This window comes from Marmota marmota, unplaced genomic scaffold (genome assembly GCF_001458135.2).
Source record: "Marmota marmota marmota unplaced genomic scaffold, marMar, whole genome shotgun sequence".
Classification (NCBI taxonomy): Eukaryota; Metazoa; Chordata; class Mammalia; order Rodentia; family Sciuridae; genus Marmota; species Marmota marmota.
Window position 1 is genome coordinate 46,391,514 of NW_026000174.1, and position 12,590 is coordinate 46,404,103.

Here is a 12,590-nt window from a genome sequence, read left to right on the forward strand (position 1 = left end):
TATTAATCATGTAGCTACATTATAATGGTGTGCTTTGCGAGGTGACATATTATGTATCTGCGTTACATCTAGTTTTTATATAATAGTAACTCTTTAATAGTGAATAATGGAACCTTGAAGAAACGAGCCCTGGTTAATCTCATAGCCTCTCTCTGTGTGCTGTCATAAAACGTGTGGAAAAACCTTGATGAAAAAACCACTGAATTTGTAGCATTTTTTATCCTCCTTGAGAGGTTTTCTGGTATGTGTGACACGCAGCAGGGGTTCTAGTGTTTCAGGCTGTGACTAGGTGACTCTGATACACCCAGGTGGACCAAGCACCTTGATTTCCCTGAAGCGTGCCGAGGCTGTGTTGGTTGTTTTCTATTTTCTAGATGAGTAAACGGAGGCACCGAGGGTTAAGCTCATTCCCTGTGATCGGAAGGAGTGGAATTCGAATGCAGAGTCCCAGGGCTCCGGTGCTGACCGGAATAAGAAGAGCCCGACAATCCCACTTTAGTTTGTAAATTTGCTTTGTTTTCTGGACAGTCACGAACTACCCTTTTCAAGCTGGAAAACCCAAACAGTCACTCCAAGTGTCAGCCCTTCGATTTAGCAAATCTGATGAGCCCCTTGCAGAGGGATAAGGGCTTATCCTGAGCTCCGCAAGCTGCGGTCCTTTGACCATGCGTGCCCAAGTGAGGACTCCACCAGGACATACTCCTGACTCCGGCCCTCCCTAGATGTACCAACATCTTTTGCTCAAGAAGTCAGCTAATTCCGTCTGATGGAGGGCCTGTCGTCGGCTCCGTGTGGAGGGAGGGTGGCTGCGTGAGCAGATTGCAGAAGCAGTTGGGATGGTTTAATGGATTAAGCTACTTAAGGAAATTTAAAAAGACGCACCAGTTAATATGCATCCCCCCGGCTTGGCGGTAGCAGGCTGGCGTTTTTTTTTTTTTTATTTCCCTGGCAGAGTTCCTGTCCTAATCGGAAGTGATAAGCCAAACAATTGTTCATTCGCCGAGACATGATGGAAGACGGAGGATAATTGAAGTGAACCCGAGAGGCCCTTGAATCCACAGGGTGTGGGAGGCAGGTCTGATTCCTGGCCCTTTGGAGATATTTTCTCGCGTCGTAGGGGAAGCACAGGACCAGCCCCCTCCCAGTGGACGGCAGAGCAGATCAGAGTTCTGAAATGCAGAGGCCAGAGTTGAGGCTCATCAGGGCCCAGAAACCTGGCTTCTTTGGTCAAACTTCCAGCTTGACCGGCTGACAGGCTGGCCCACCCCTGGTTCCTGGTCTCTCTGTGTTTAAACAGGAGGAAGGACACTCAGTACCTGCCTTGCAGAATGTTTTCACTTCTGTAGGGGAGGACCTCAAATATGAACCCCAGGCATTATTTTGAAAAGCTGACGAATGTTGCTAGGACAGGCGGGTGGTGTTTGCCTGTCGCAGGGACTGGGTGGGTATGTGTGCAGGGAAACAAAGAATGAGCAGGCTAAGAATTGAAGAGGAACTCGGCTGTCATCTACCAGTGCCTGGTTTTACACATAGGGAAACTGAGGCCCAGGGTGGTGAAGCAGTTCCCCACCCTGCCCCAGCGCTGGCTTCCATGAGTTTTCTCTTATGACTTGCATCAAACCACATTGTTTGGAAGAGTCAGTTCCCGTTTGTGTTTTGACTGCTGTTCGAGATCTAGGATGACCTAGGAGGGCAATGGTTTTTTAGGAATTAGTTAGCTGAGGCGATCAGGTGCTAGGAGACACAGCCAGGGTTTGCACTGTGAGCTCCTTGCATCCTTAACACCTGGTGTCTGCCCCCGGGGTTTGCATTTCTGGACCTGAGTGACCTCTGGGTCCCAGCCCCCTAACCCCAACTCCGGCTAGCTTTGCATCTAGGCAGGCTGTGCCCTTCCTAGGGAGGCAGGGAGAGGAAAGGGACTCAGCCTTTCCTGAGTACCACGAACAGCAGCAGAGCTATGGGACAGCCAGTGAGAAGGAGGAGTAACAGATACTACTACTGATTATTATACTCCAAGTGTATGCCACTTCTCTATTATGTACCCTTAATCCTTCTGTTCATGTTAGTTTTGGTCTTTGTGTCTATCTGTTATTCTTCTGTCCCTCAGCAACACTGCCAGGGAAATGGGGTTACCCCAGTTTAACAAATGGAAGACTGAGGCTCAGAGAGAGTAACTCACTTGTCTGGAGTCACACAGCGCGCTATGGTTGTAAGAGAGTGAGATACTCAAAGTCTGGCCCACTCCTGAGCGCATGCTCTTTTCATTTTAACATACGCTTTCCCTGTAGAAAGGGGACAGACAAGGTACAGGGTTGGGATTTATGGTCTGGTTTCCTTGTTCCCCCTGATACCCCAAGGGCCCTGCTTACCAAATCCTAGTCCCTTGGTGAGGACAAGGAGGCATATGGTGGCGCTGTGGCAAGGAGGACAGCCTCCCTGTGGCCTTCCCACCCTGACTTCTTGGGAATCAGTGTTTCAGGAGCCTCCCACTTGCTGGCCAGGCTTTGCTATTTTTATTTCTGGAATGTCATGGCTTAATAATTCGGGTGGGTAAATCTATCTTAAATGTTTATTTTTTTCCTTCCACAATTTTATTTTTTTCCTGCAACTGTTGCTGCCTTTCAGAAAATGAAAAGAGTCCATCACAGACCGAATCTCCCAGATGGACATCCTCGCAACTGCTCTTTCCTTTCCAATGTGAGCACAGATCACCTTGGACTCAAATGATTCCATTTGTCTTTCAGAGTTCTTTTTTCCCCTCAGATATTAGTGTTACTTTCATTCTGTAGTGAGTTCCATTAACAAAACGTTTTTTAAAGGGCAGAGAGAAGTTGCCAAGAATAACACCCAGCCAGTTTGTGTGCCAGCCACCCAGCACCACGGTAGTCCAGTATTTGGTCATGCGGGTTTCTGAATGTTTAAAGAAAGACGCCTTGCAGTTGAAGTTCATTGGTCCCTTCTCTGATTCCGTTTGCTAGAGGTGACCACTGATCTGAATTTGGTGTTTACATTTCTTGTACCTTTAAAAGATACCTTTCCATTTTATGCACCCACTAAACTAGCATGCTTTTGAGCTTGAAGTTGGTGATATTCTGCAATTTGTGTTGGTGGCTTAGCATACAGTTGTCTCAGAATTATCCATGTTGATTCATGCTGCTCTGGTTTGTTCACCCAGTTTGTTTACTGGATCCCAGCCCCCTAACCCCAACTCCAGCTAGCTTTGCATCTAGGCAGGCTGTGCCCTTCCTAGGGAGGCCTGGGTACTGTTCCATTGTGTGAATGTACTCTGAACATTTAGTTTGTCCTACAGTTTCCTGTGATGGCACTGTCACAGAGAGCATTCTCTTGCTATCGTCCTGTGCAAGTGCATGTCTGTCCCCAGCCTAGGGTGGGGACGGGAAAAGTATGGGGGGGGTCGGTGTGTGAGTATCTCCAGCTTCCTTAGGAGCTGCCAAATTGCTCTCCAGAGTTCCTCCAGCATGCACGAAAAATGTGTGAGTTCCTGTTGCTCCTCATCTTCACCCCACTTGAGAACGCCACATTCACAGTTTTGCAAGGCTGATGGGCATGAAAGAGAGCTTCCTTGTTCCATTAATCATTCTTTGATTATAAGTGAAGTGGAGTACACATGAAGTGGCTATTCGCGTTTCCTCATCAGTGGAAGTACCTGTTCTTGTGCTTTGTCCATTTGCTTATTGGATTGCTTGTGTTTTCTTCCGTAATTCTGTAAGAAGAGTCTAGATACTGACACTCTGTGGGTCATGTCTGTGACCAGTGTCTTTTCCCAGCAAGTGGCTTTTCTTTTAACTCTGTTTACACTGTCTGTTGAGGATGAGCAGTTTCACATTTTAGTGCAGTTGTATTTATCAGTCTTTTCATTTATGTAGTCTGTGTGTTTTGAGTCTTATTTTCAGAAATCTTTTCTTACTCTGAGCTCATAAAGATTTGCTTTGGGGCCTAAAGGAAGATCATTTTGCTTTTCTGGCCTTGTTCCCTGGTTGGCGTTAATATTTTACCCGCCCTGCCTAAGGGCATCTGCGTGGAGCGGAGTGGTGGCTGCAGAATGGTTCCCAGTGACCGTGGAAATGATTGCACTTGTCCTGGGACACATGGGGCTGAACTTGGGACTGAAGCACCATCCTTCTTCTTGACCCCATGCCTGTTTCTGAGAGCTGTTCAGTGCAGCGTTGATTGGCACTGTCTTAAGCCTCACTTATCGCCATCCTGGTAAAATTGATCCCCTCTCCCCTACTGCAGTACAGCTTCACTGCCTCCGCTGCAAGCTGAAAAGGCAGAGGCTCCTGCTTATGGGGCTTGCCCATGCCCCCCACACCCAGCTGCCCGTCATGAGCTGAGTGAAAACAGCGCTCTGAGGCTTGGGCCGCTCTTCGCCTCTCTTTCTGGGAGCTTAGAAGCATTCTGCAGACCCAGCCTCATTGAGCATTGTATTCTGCACGGCAAAGCACAGATGGGTTCAAGTCAAGTTCAGATAAATTCACAGAACTTAAAAGAGTGTCAAAACTGGAAAAGACACTTGGGGGGCCACAGTTTCTGTTCCTCACCCATTTAGTCAACAGTTTTTTATGGAGTGTCTGCTGGCTGCCTGGCCTTGAGAGTTGCGGAGGGTGCAGTGATAACAGGGTGGCCAAGGTCCCCTTCATGGACGGCACCCCTTTGTAATTTCTTATTTTCCACAGATCTGTTGTCTGATGACACAGGAGCTGATTGGCGGGTGGGCCAAAGCCAGCCACCACCTGTTTTTAGACATTCCCTGAAAACACGCTAAGAATGACTTCTATAGGATTAAGTGGTTGGGGGAAAAAAAATCAGACATTCGCAGGAGACTTTGATGAGAAGGAACATTCATAATTTGGCCTCTTGGCCTGCATAGCTAAAATATTTACTCTCTGGCCATTTGTAGACGGATCTAGCCCTGTGGCTTTGGTCAAGTTACTTCCTCAGGCTCAGTTTCTTCATCTGCCGAATGGACAGGGTGCCTAATTCATGGTGCTATTGTAAGAAATAAAAAAAAGATGATGTTCAACTCCTGCCCATGTTGAAGTGCTTCCATAGATATTAGATTGTTCCTAGTGAAAAGTCAATAGAATCGACTTCCTGAGGGTTGTTAAAGGGAGCCCAGGGAGGGGTGGGGACCAGTCTGGGGGTGGGGCTCAGGGCTCACCTTTCAGGTTGGGTCAAGATGAACAAATCCCATCTTCCAATGTTGCTGTCAGGTGCCAGAACTGTGGCCCTCGGACCCCACAAGGGCTGCATCCCCATGGCTCTGCAGATCCCCGCTACATTAATGCCATTCCGATATAATTTTCCTCGTGAAATGCAATGAAGCATAGCTAAAAAATGTAAGTAACAGTTTCAGGCCCTTAATGAGGCCATAAATACAGAAGAAAAATAATTTATAAAGCTCTTTCTGGTGAAAAACTGTCCTTTCCCTAGACTCCTCCACTTTTTCTTTGCTTGCCTTGTTAATAGTAGCCATTGGCTTGCTTTGCTAACTCATTTCATAAGAGGGAAACAAAGCCTTTATCATTTTGGAATGCTTGTGCCTTTGCACTAGGCTTCCTCACCGCCTAGGGACCTGCTCCAGCTGTAAGTTTTTCCCGTGGCGAAATTGCACAGGATCTTCCGTTAGGGTCACGAGCAGTGTTAACGTGACGTCCGTGAATGCCAGGGGTGAGCAGTCTTGGGCTGAACCCAGGGCTCACTGCATACTTTCTCAGCAATTTCTGTGTCTGTCTTGAGCAGATTGGGAAACAGAGGCTGGGACTAGCAGGATGAGCTTCGAGGGCAGGGTGGTGTGCAAGGTCTAGACTCAGGTGCTTGCAGCCAGAGGCACATCCTCATCCCTCATCCGAGACTCAGATGTTCTGTGTGACTGCTCCCTTCTTGGTGACAGCCAGAGTGCCCCCCACCCAAGTAGTTTGTTCAATGAGGACTGAATGGCTTCAGGAAATTTGCAGGACAGATGTCTCTGGTTCTGTCTGATACTGATGCCACCATTCAAAACGTTCTGGAGTCAAAGAGGCCTTCAGGATTTTCTAGGGACGTTCACTGTTTATAGACAAATCATCCCAGACCAGCTCCCTTGGTGGCTTTACCTGTGCCCACGTGTGGATGTGTGGTGTGTGAACGTGTGTGTACACATGTGCGCATATGTTTCAAGATGCAAGTCCCAGGGAAAACAGACGGTTTCTTTCGGTGGTCTCATAACACTGTGTTTGTTGGCACCAGGCAGTTGGAAGAGGTTGTTAATTCTCTGGGGAGGTTTTAGGGAAGATCTGTTAGAGATCTGCAAAATTGAATGCTAAGCCGCGTGTGCGTCTGTACACATGTATGTTTTCGTGTCTTGCTTTGTTGTTGGTTGAGGCTACAAGCGCAGACCATGGGGATGCAAAGGATGGAGCAGAAAGCTGAAATCGGGGCCTGCGGATGGTTTGCAGATGTCAGTTCTGAATTTCACCGTGACGGGGGTACCCCGAGGGAGAGAAGATGAGCAGAGGGAGAGGAGAGAATCCAGAGGATCCAGCTGGTGGAGTAGAGCTCCCATTTCTCAGCTGGAAAAGTTAACATCACTCACTGCGGGTTCTGGAATGATTCTGGTGGAATGCAGCAGCTGTTGGGGTTTGTGTAGGTGCCCCAGCCTGGGCCCCTCGTCAAGTATAAATTTGTGGAAGAAGCTGCCGTAGCCCAATGGGGGAGGACTTGGATTTCCTTTTTTCCTCATTCTTGCTATAGATGGGGTAGTTATTTTAAGTAAGTGATGTGCTGCAGTGAAAATGGGCAACTCTTTTTCATTTTTCAGCTTAATGAAAAAAAAAGAAAAGGGAGGAGGAGAAACCCCACTAGCCAGCTCCGTGCTAATGCTTGTCTTTTTTGGATTCTAAATGCTTCCCCAGATACTGAGATGGGATAAATATTTCAGCCACTAGAAAGTCCTGAGTCGGCCTGAAAAGATTTCTAGCCTCTTTTAAAGCGGACAGGGTAGAGATTTACTGGTGTAAGTCTAGACATGCCCATGTCTCCTGTTTTAACTATCTGTGTACAGATCCCACTCGCATACTGGGGAAATGGTGCAAGGGGGGCGTGGACATTTGCAAGGAAGAGTGTGGGAGATGGGGAAGGAGGTAGTGATACCATGCTTGGTTTTCTTAGGGTGGTTACAGATATTCAGTGGCGTCCTGTACAGTGGCACTGCCTGGGCTGAGGGGCTGAGTGATGTGGTGCCTCTCTGCCTACAGGGGGCGTTTGTCTGGTTGAGGGGGTTAGTGGAAATGCACCCACAAGGTTGGGAGAACTCAGAACAAGACCAGAGGGCAAAGCAGGGGGCCAGCTTCATTTTGTGGAATCTCTTGACTTGTGACTTCAGCTGAGGTCTGAGGGTGAACAGCTTGGATTGGGCTGCAGGGGCTGCCATGATACAGAGGAGCTTAAACAACAGGAGTTCATTGACTCTAGGTTCTGGAGGCTGGAAGCCTGAGGTCAAGGGGCTGGCAGCAGGGTGGGTTTCTTCTGAGGCCTCCCTCCTTGGCTGGCCCTCTTCTCCCTGTGCCCTCACGGATTCTCTCTGTGCCTGTTCCTGTCCTAATCGCTTCCCATAAGGATGCTGGTCATATTGAGTTAGGATCCACTTTAATGACCTCATTTTAGTTCTATTACCTGTTTAAAGACCCTGCCTTTAAATACAGTTACCCTGGGGTATTAGGGTTTAGGACTTCAATATATACATTTTGGGGGACAAAATTTAGCCCCTAATACCAGGCAAAAGGGGGACCGAAGTGTCTCGGGGGTCAGCAGCCAGCACATAGGAGGCCTCTCAGCAGAGAAGACGTTGGTGTGATCGAGGGAAGGGTTCGAAAGGAAGGTCCAGGAGTGGGCAGGGGTGGCGTCTTGCTGGGCTTTGTAAACCTGGCAGGAATTTCGGATTCATCCTAAAGCCAGAGAAATCACCAGCTGCATTTAAAACCTCACTCTGTGTGAAGAGAAGGAACTGGAGGGCATGAGAAGTGGCATTTGGCAGATCGGCTTAAACCAGGGTTTCTCTGCCTCGGCATGATTGGCATTTCTGGCTGGAGATTCTGCTGTGGGAAGCTGCCCTGGGCACCCCAGGAGGCTTAGCAACACTCCTGGTCTTTACCTGCTGAATGCTAACTGCCCCCATTCCTAGTCCTGACAACCCCAAACCATCTTCAGACACTGACATTTGTTCCCTGGGGGGTCACAATTGTCCCTTATCTGGAACCACTGGTTGAAACGGGTCAAGAGACGGTAATGGCTTACTTTGGGCGGTGCCAGTTCCGTGAGCAGATTGGGTAGGTTTGAGGAAGCTTTTGAAGAATCAGCAGGGGTTGATGTCTTTTTTCCTTGATTTCCCCTTATGTCAAATTTGAGGCTGTCACTTCTCTAAAGCACCGGCTGTGTGTCCCCATGCATGGAGCTGCCCAGAAGAGCACAGAGATGTGGGCTCTCTCTTACCTTCACCAGGCCTGGGAGCCTGCGGCTGGCAGGGCCACCTGTGGATAATGGATGTGGTATTTAGTCTCTGCATCCACCCATTCATTTGTCAAGTCCATGTGCTGCCAGATTTATTGACTCGTATTGCAAGCACCGTGGAATCTAATCTGGCCAATTTTCTGGTTCCGGAAATCTGTTTATCAGAACAAGATTTCACAGTTGTCGTGACTTTTCCAGGGAGGGGGCTTGCCTTCGAGGAGGGGTGAGTGCTACAAAAGCAAGTTTAAGTGAATTCCAAACAAAACAGAAAGACGGTTCTGCATTCCGGAGCTCCGCAGAGCGCTCTGCTTGCTGTGAAGCCTGGAGCAGGAGTTAGGAAACAGCTGGATGTGTGGCGTTTCTGGTTTGAGCCTGTGGTGTTGGGCAGGGATCCAGCAGCTGGATGCCCCTCTAGTTTCCTCCCCATCACACCCCCTGAGAGTGACCTGCTTTCCTGCTCTTCTTGGGGTTGATGATGAGTTTCTGGAGTTGTTTTCAGAGGGACTCTAATGTTGAGCCTGGGCTCGATGGGACAGGGTGTGGGGATTGATTAGTGATGTCTGATTGGGTGGTAGAATAAGAGAAATAGTAGCACAAATACATTGGCAGTTCCCAACAGAGCTGTATGAATTTTTTATTCCAGACCCTTCTGTGCCCTGGGCTGACCCTTCCCACACTGTGTCTTTGCTGCTGCTTTTCTCTAGGCCTAAAGAGCTCTTATTTTTAATGTCTGTGTACCCATTAGCAGCCACCATAAATGTCATCTCTTTGCTGGAATCTTTTTTGATTCCCTTGAATTTTGACTAAGGAAACTGGGGAGTCATTCAGTGGCTTTTATGGTAAAGAAGTGACATGTTCCATTTGCTGTGTAGAAAGATCTTTCTGGACACAGGAAGGTGACTGGATTGGAGAGAGGCGAGATAGGAGGCAGGAGACCCGAGGTTGAGGTAGGCAGAAATTTCAGGAAGAGAAGGTGGCTGCTTGGGCTGGAGTGGCCGCTATGGCGATGGCAGCTCTGTGATGGGGCAGAGCGGTGAGGAAGGGACAAGTGAGATTTCTGGGTTCTGATGTGGGTAGTTGGGCAGAGCGGAGCCCCCGCCCTAGCCTCTCTTCTGGAGCTCTCCGTAGGGAGACGGGATGTGCAGTATTGGCTCCGTGTGGCAGATGGTCTCTGAGGGAATGTCCAGCCCTCGAGCCAGAGCTGACATGGTGCTGCCAGCCCGTGGTGGTGTCCTTTCCAATTGGTCATGTCTGCTTGTTCCTGTTATAAAATATTCTTAGTCTCACCCCACAAGCAGCATCAGCAGGCGACCGGGGAAGCGCTTATCCATGGTTGGAGAAGCCAGGGACACTTCAGGAGGAAGGTTGCCCAGGAGGTGCCTGCTGAAGGGTGTGAGGGGACTTAGCAGGAGACCCAGTGGGCAGGGGGCATTCCAGGTAAGACCCCAGCACCTAGAAAGGTAGAGGCCTTTACAGGAGTAAAACCCTTTGTGTGCCTCTCTGCCTGTCCAGCTGACGAGAGGATCCCAGCCTGGCGCCTTTGTCTTGGGGACATAGCACACGTCCTGGCCAGTGTGTCCAGTAAGTGCTTACTGAATGACTCAGGAGGGAGCCCTGGAGCTTCAGGAGAGCTGAGGGAATGGCCATTTTTTTCCCTCCTTTCTCTCCAAGACTGTCTCACTTCCAGATGGCTCCTTATCCGTCCGTCATTGATCACACCGGCTCAGACTGATCCGACCCATCGGATCCTGGCCCCCAGGGTTATCCTGTCAGATGAGGGTTCAGTGTCAGATGAGGTCCAGGCCCCACTGCCATGGAAACACCCTCTCTGTTTGTTTTCTTGCCTGAGGGTGGTGTCGGGTGGAGGCCTTGGCACTCTATGACTCTATTCAGTGGCGTTGAACCTGAACTCTGGGGCTCGGTTCTGAATCTCCGGTAACTCTTGGCAGCCGGTGTAGCGACCTGCGTAGCCTCTTGGGGGGTTAGAAGGCCTGAGTTCAAGTTCCACCTTGGCCTGTCCTCCCCATTAGACCTCAGGCAGGTTGAGGTGCAGATCTGAGCATCTTGTTTCCTAGAGTGAAGCCGTGCCTTGGTATTCCTGCCAGCTTGGCCCAAGTTCAAGGGCTCTGCGCCTGGAAGGATCGTGCACTTCCTGCCCTTGGAGATTCGGGGAGTCCAGTGCACTCCTATCTGGGACTTTAATTGTCGCCGCTGCTGCTGGCTAGGAAAGAACATTCGGGTTTCCAACCAATCTTTTGGGATGTTTAGAAAGAAAGAAGTCAGGAAGCACTGATTTTGTGGCCAGACACCCAAATGCTTTCCCCAGATTTTTCCATGTAACCCTTCCAAGGTCCTCGGCGGTGAGCTGGGGCAGATCACAGGCAAGGAAACCGAGGCCCAGGGGGGCAAAGACATCTCCTGGAGGCCTCACCTGGGCAGTTTCAGCTGGGAAGGGGCTCAGGCCCTTGCTGCTATGGCTGCTGTGCCCTCTGACCCCTGTCCCCTCTCTCCCACAGAGAGCCAGCTGCTTCCCGGGAACAACTTCACCAACGAGTGCAACATTCCAGGCAACTTCATGTGCGGCAACGGGCGGTGCATCCCGGGCGCCTGGCAGTGCGACGGGCTGCCCGACTGCTTCGACAAGAGTGACGAGAAGGAGTGCCGTGAGTGGCCCTGCCCTTGGCTGTGGGTGGGGGTGGGGTGGGTGAACTCTGAGGCCTGCGGGGAAGGAGCCCCTGATCCGGCTTCCACCCTGCACCCTGTTTGCTGCAGCCTGGTGGGGTCAGGGCTCTGGCTGGTTGTCCTGCCCTGCCCTGTGTGTCCCTGTGTGTCTCTGTGTCTCAGAGCAGCATGGTTTGTGCAGAAACAGGGATCTTGGTGGTGGTGGAGCCTCGACTTGGGAGAGCAGAGGAGGCTCTGAATGAGGAGGTGGGGCCCCAACTCTGCTGTCCCCTTCACTTTACGTGCCAGCCCTCTGAGAATCCTGGGGTTCATGTAGCTTCTGTGTCTCAGAGCTGCAAGTTGCAGCTCTGGCCTCAGAGCCAGGGCTTTCCATGCTGCCACCTCCTTGGCCACAGGACATGGTACAGTTTTCTTGACAAGTCCAGGTGGTGTGTCATCATGCAGTGTCCAGCATGGAGTGGGTACTGACTCGGGAGTCATTTGCCCCCTCGTCCCTTCTCTCTGCCGATGGGTATATATCCTGGGCCTTCACAGGGGCATCACCTTCCAATGGGCACCGCCAGGCTCTGGGGGTCCTTGTGACCCTCCTGGCCCCACCTCCTAATCCAGCCTCTTCCTTACCTTGTGCTCCTGGAACGTGTGTGATTTGAGTCGGGATAATCTATAAGAAAAGAGGCAGGTGGCACGGGGGTCTGGGTTTAGAGGCTCAGGGTGTCAGTGGTCATGCTCTGTGCCCAACAGGATTGTTGGAGGGGGACGCCCTGGGACTGCCAAGTGGACAGTGGTTCTTGGCTCTTTTCCTGGGCTTCAGGAACCAGACCATGTGGCCTCTGACAGGAGAACTGCGTGTTCTGGTTCTGAACTTGCCGTCTGTCTGGAAGCCAGTTGAGGAAGTGGCCAAGGACAGAATAATAAAGTGAACTTTTAGCATCGCTGTTCCTGGGACTTGAGGCCCTGTCTGACTCAAAGGAAGAGCCCTGGGTTTGGAGGCCACCCCTGGGAGCCTAGGGCTGTGCTTGGGATGTGCCTGGAGACTGGATCCTCCCCTGGCTAAGGGGCCTGGTGTCCCCCATGCCTGCTCCTGTTCTTCAGAGAAGTTTTAGAGAGGAAAAACCGGGCCAGTGTTTTGGGGGAGAATATTTCACTTTGTTGATTGCTTGTGATTTTTTTCTGAATGAATCGCAGGACCTAATATATATATATATTTTTTTTTCCCCACCGTTGCTTTTGAAAAGTATTATCTCTATTTCAGTGTTTTCCCATAACTAGCGTGGCTTCAAAACTGCGAGAAATGTAACATTTGGTAATTGGGTTTCGAGTCAGACTGAGTGTGTGAGCTCTATCTTCGCCTAGTTTTAAGGATTGTTAAACCTGATGTAAGTATGTGGAATTGCCACTTT

General features: G+C 50.1%; 1 protein-coding gene across 8 annotated transcripts in view; it reads left to right on the forward strand.

Moving 5' to 3' along the window:
- Ldlrad3 (low density lipoprotein receptor class A domain containing 3) overlaps nucleotides 1–12,590 on the forward strand; it is a 228,508-nt gene that overhangs the window by 56,954 nt on the left and 158,964 nt on the right. For 7 of the 8 annotated variants that reach the window (XM_048788604.1, XM_048788603.1, XM_048788602.1 and 4 more), the window contains exon 2: nucleotides 11,025–11,171. In XM_048788604.1, the coding sequence (XP_048644561.1) occupies nucleotides 11,025–11,171 (147 nt within the window). Of the gene's footprint in view, nucleotides 1–23; nucleotides 1,076–11,024; nucleotides 11,172–12,590 lie in introns of those variants that run through there. The other variant, XM_048788599.1, reaches the window with a different exon arrangement.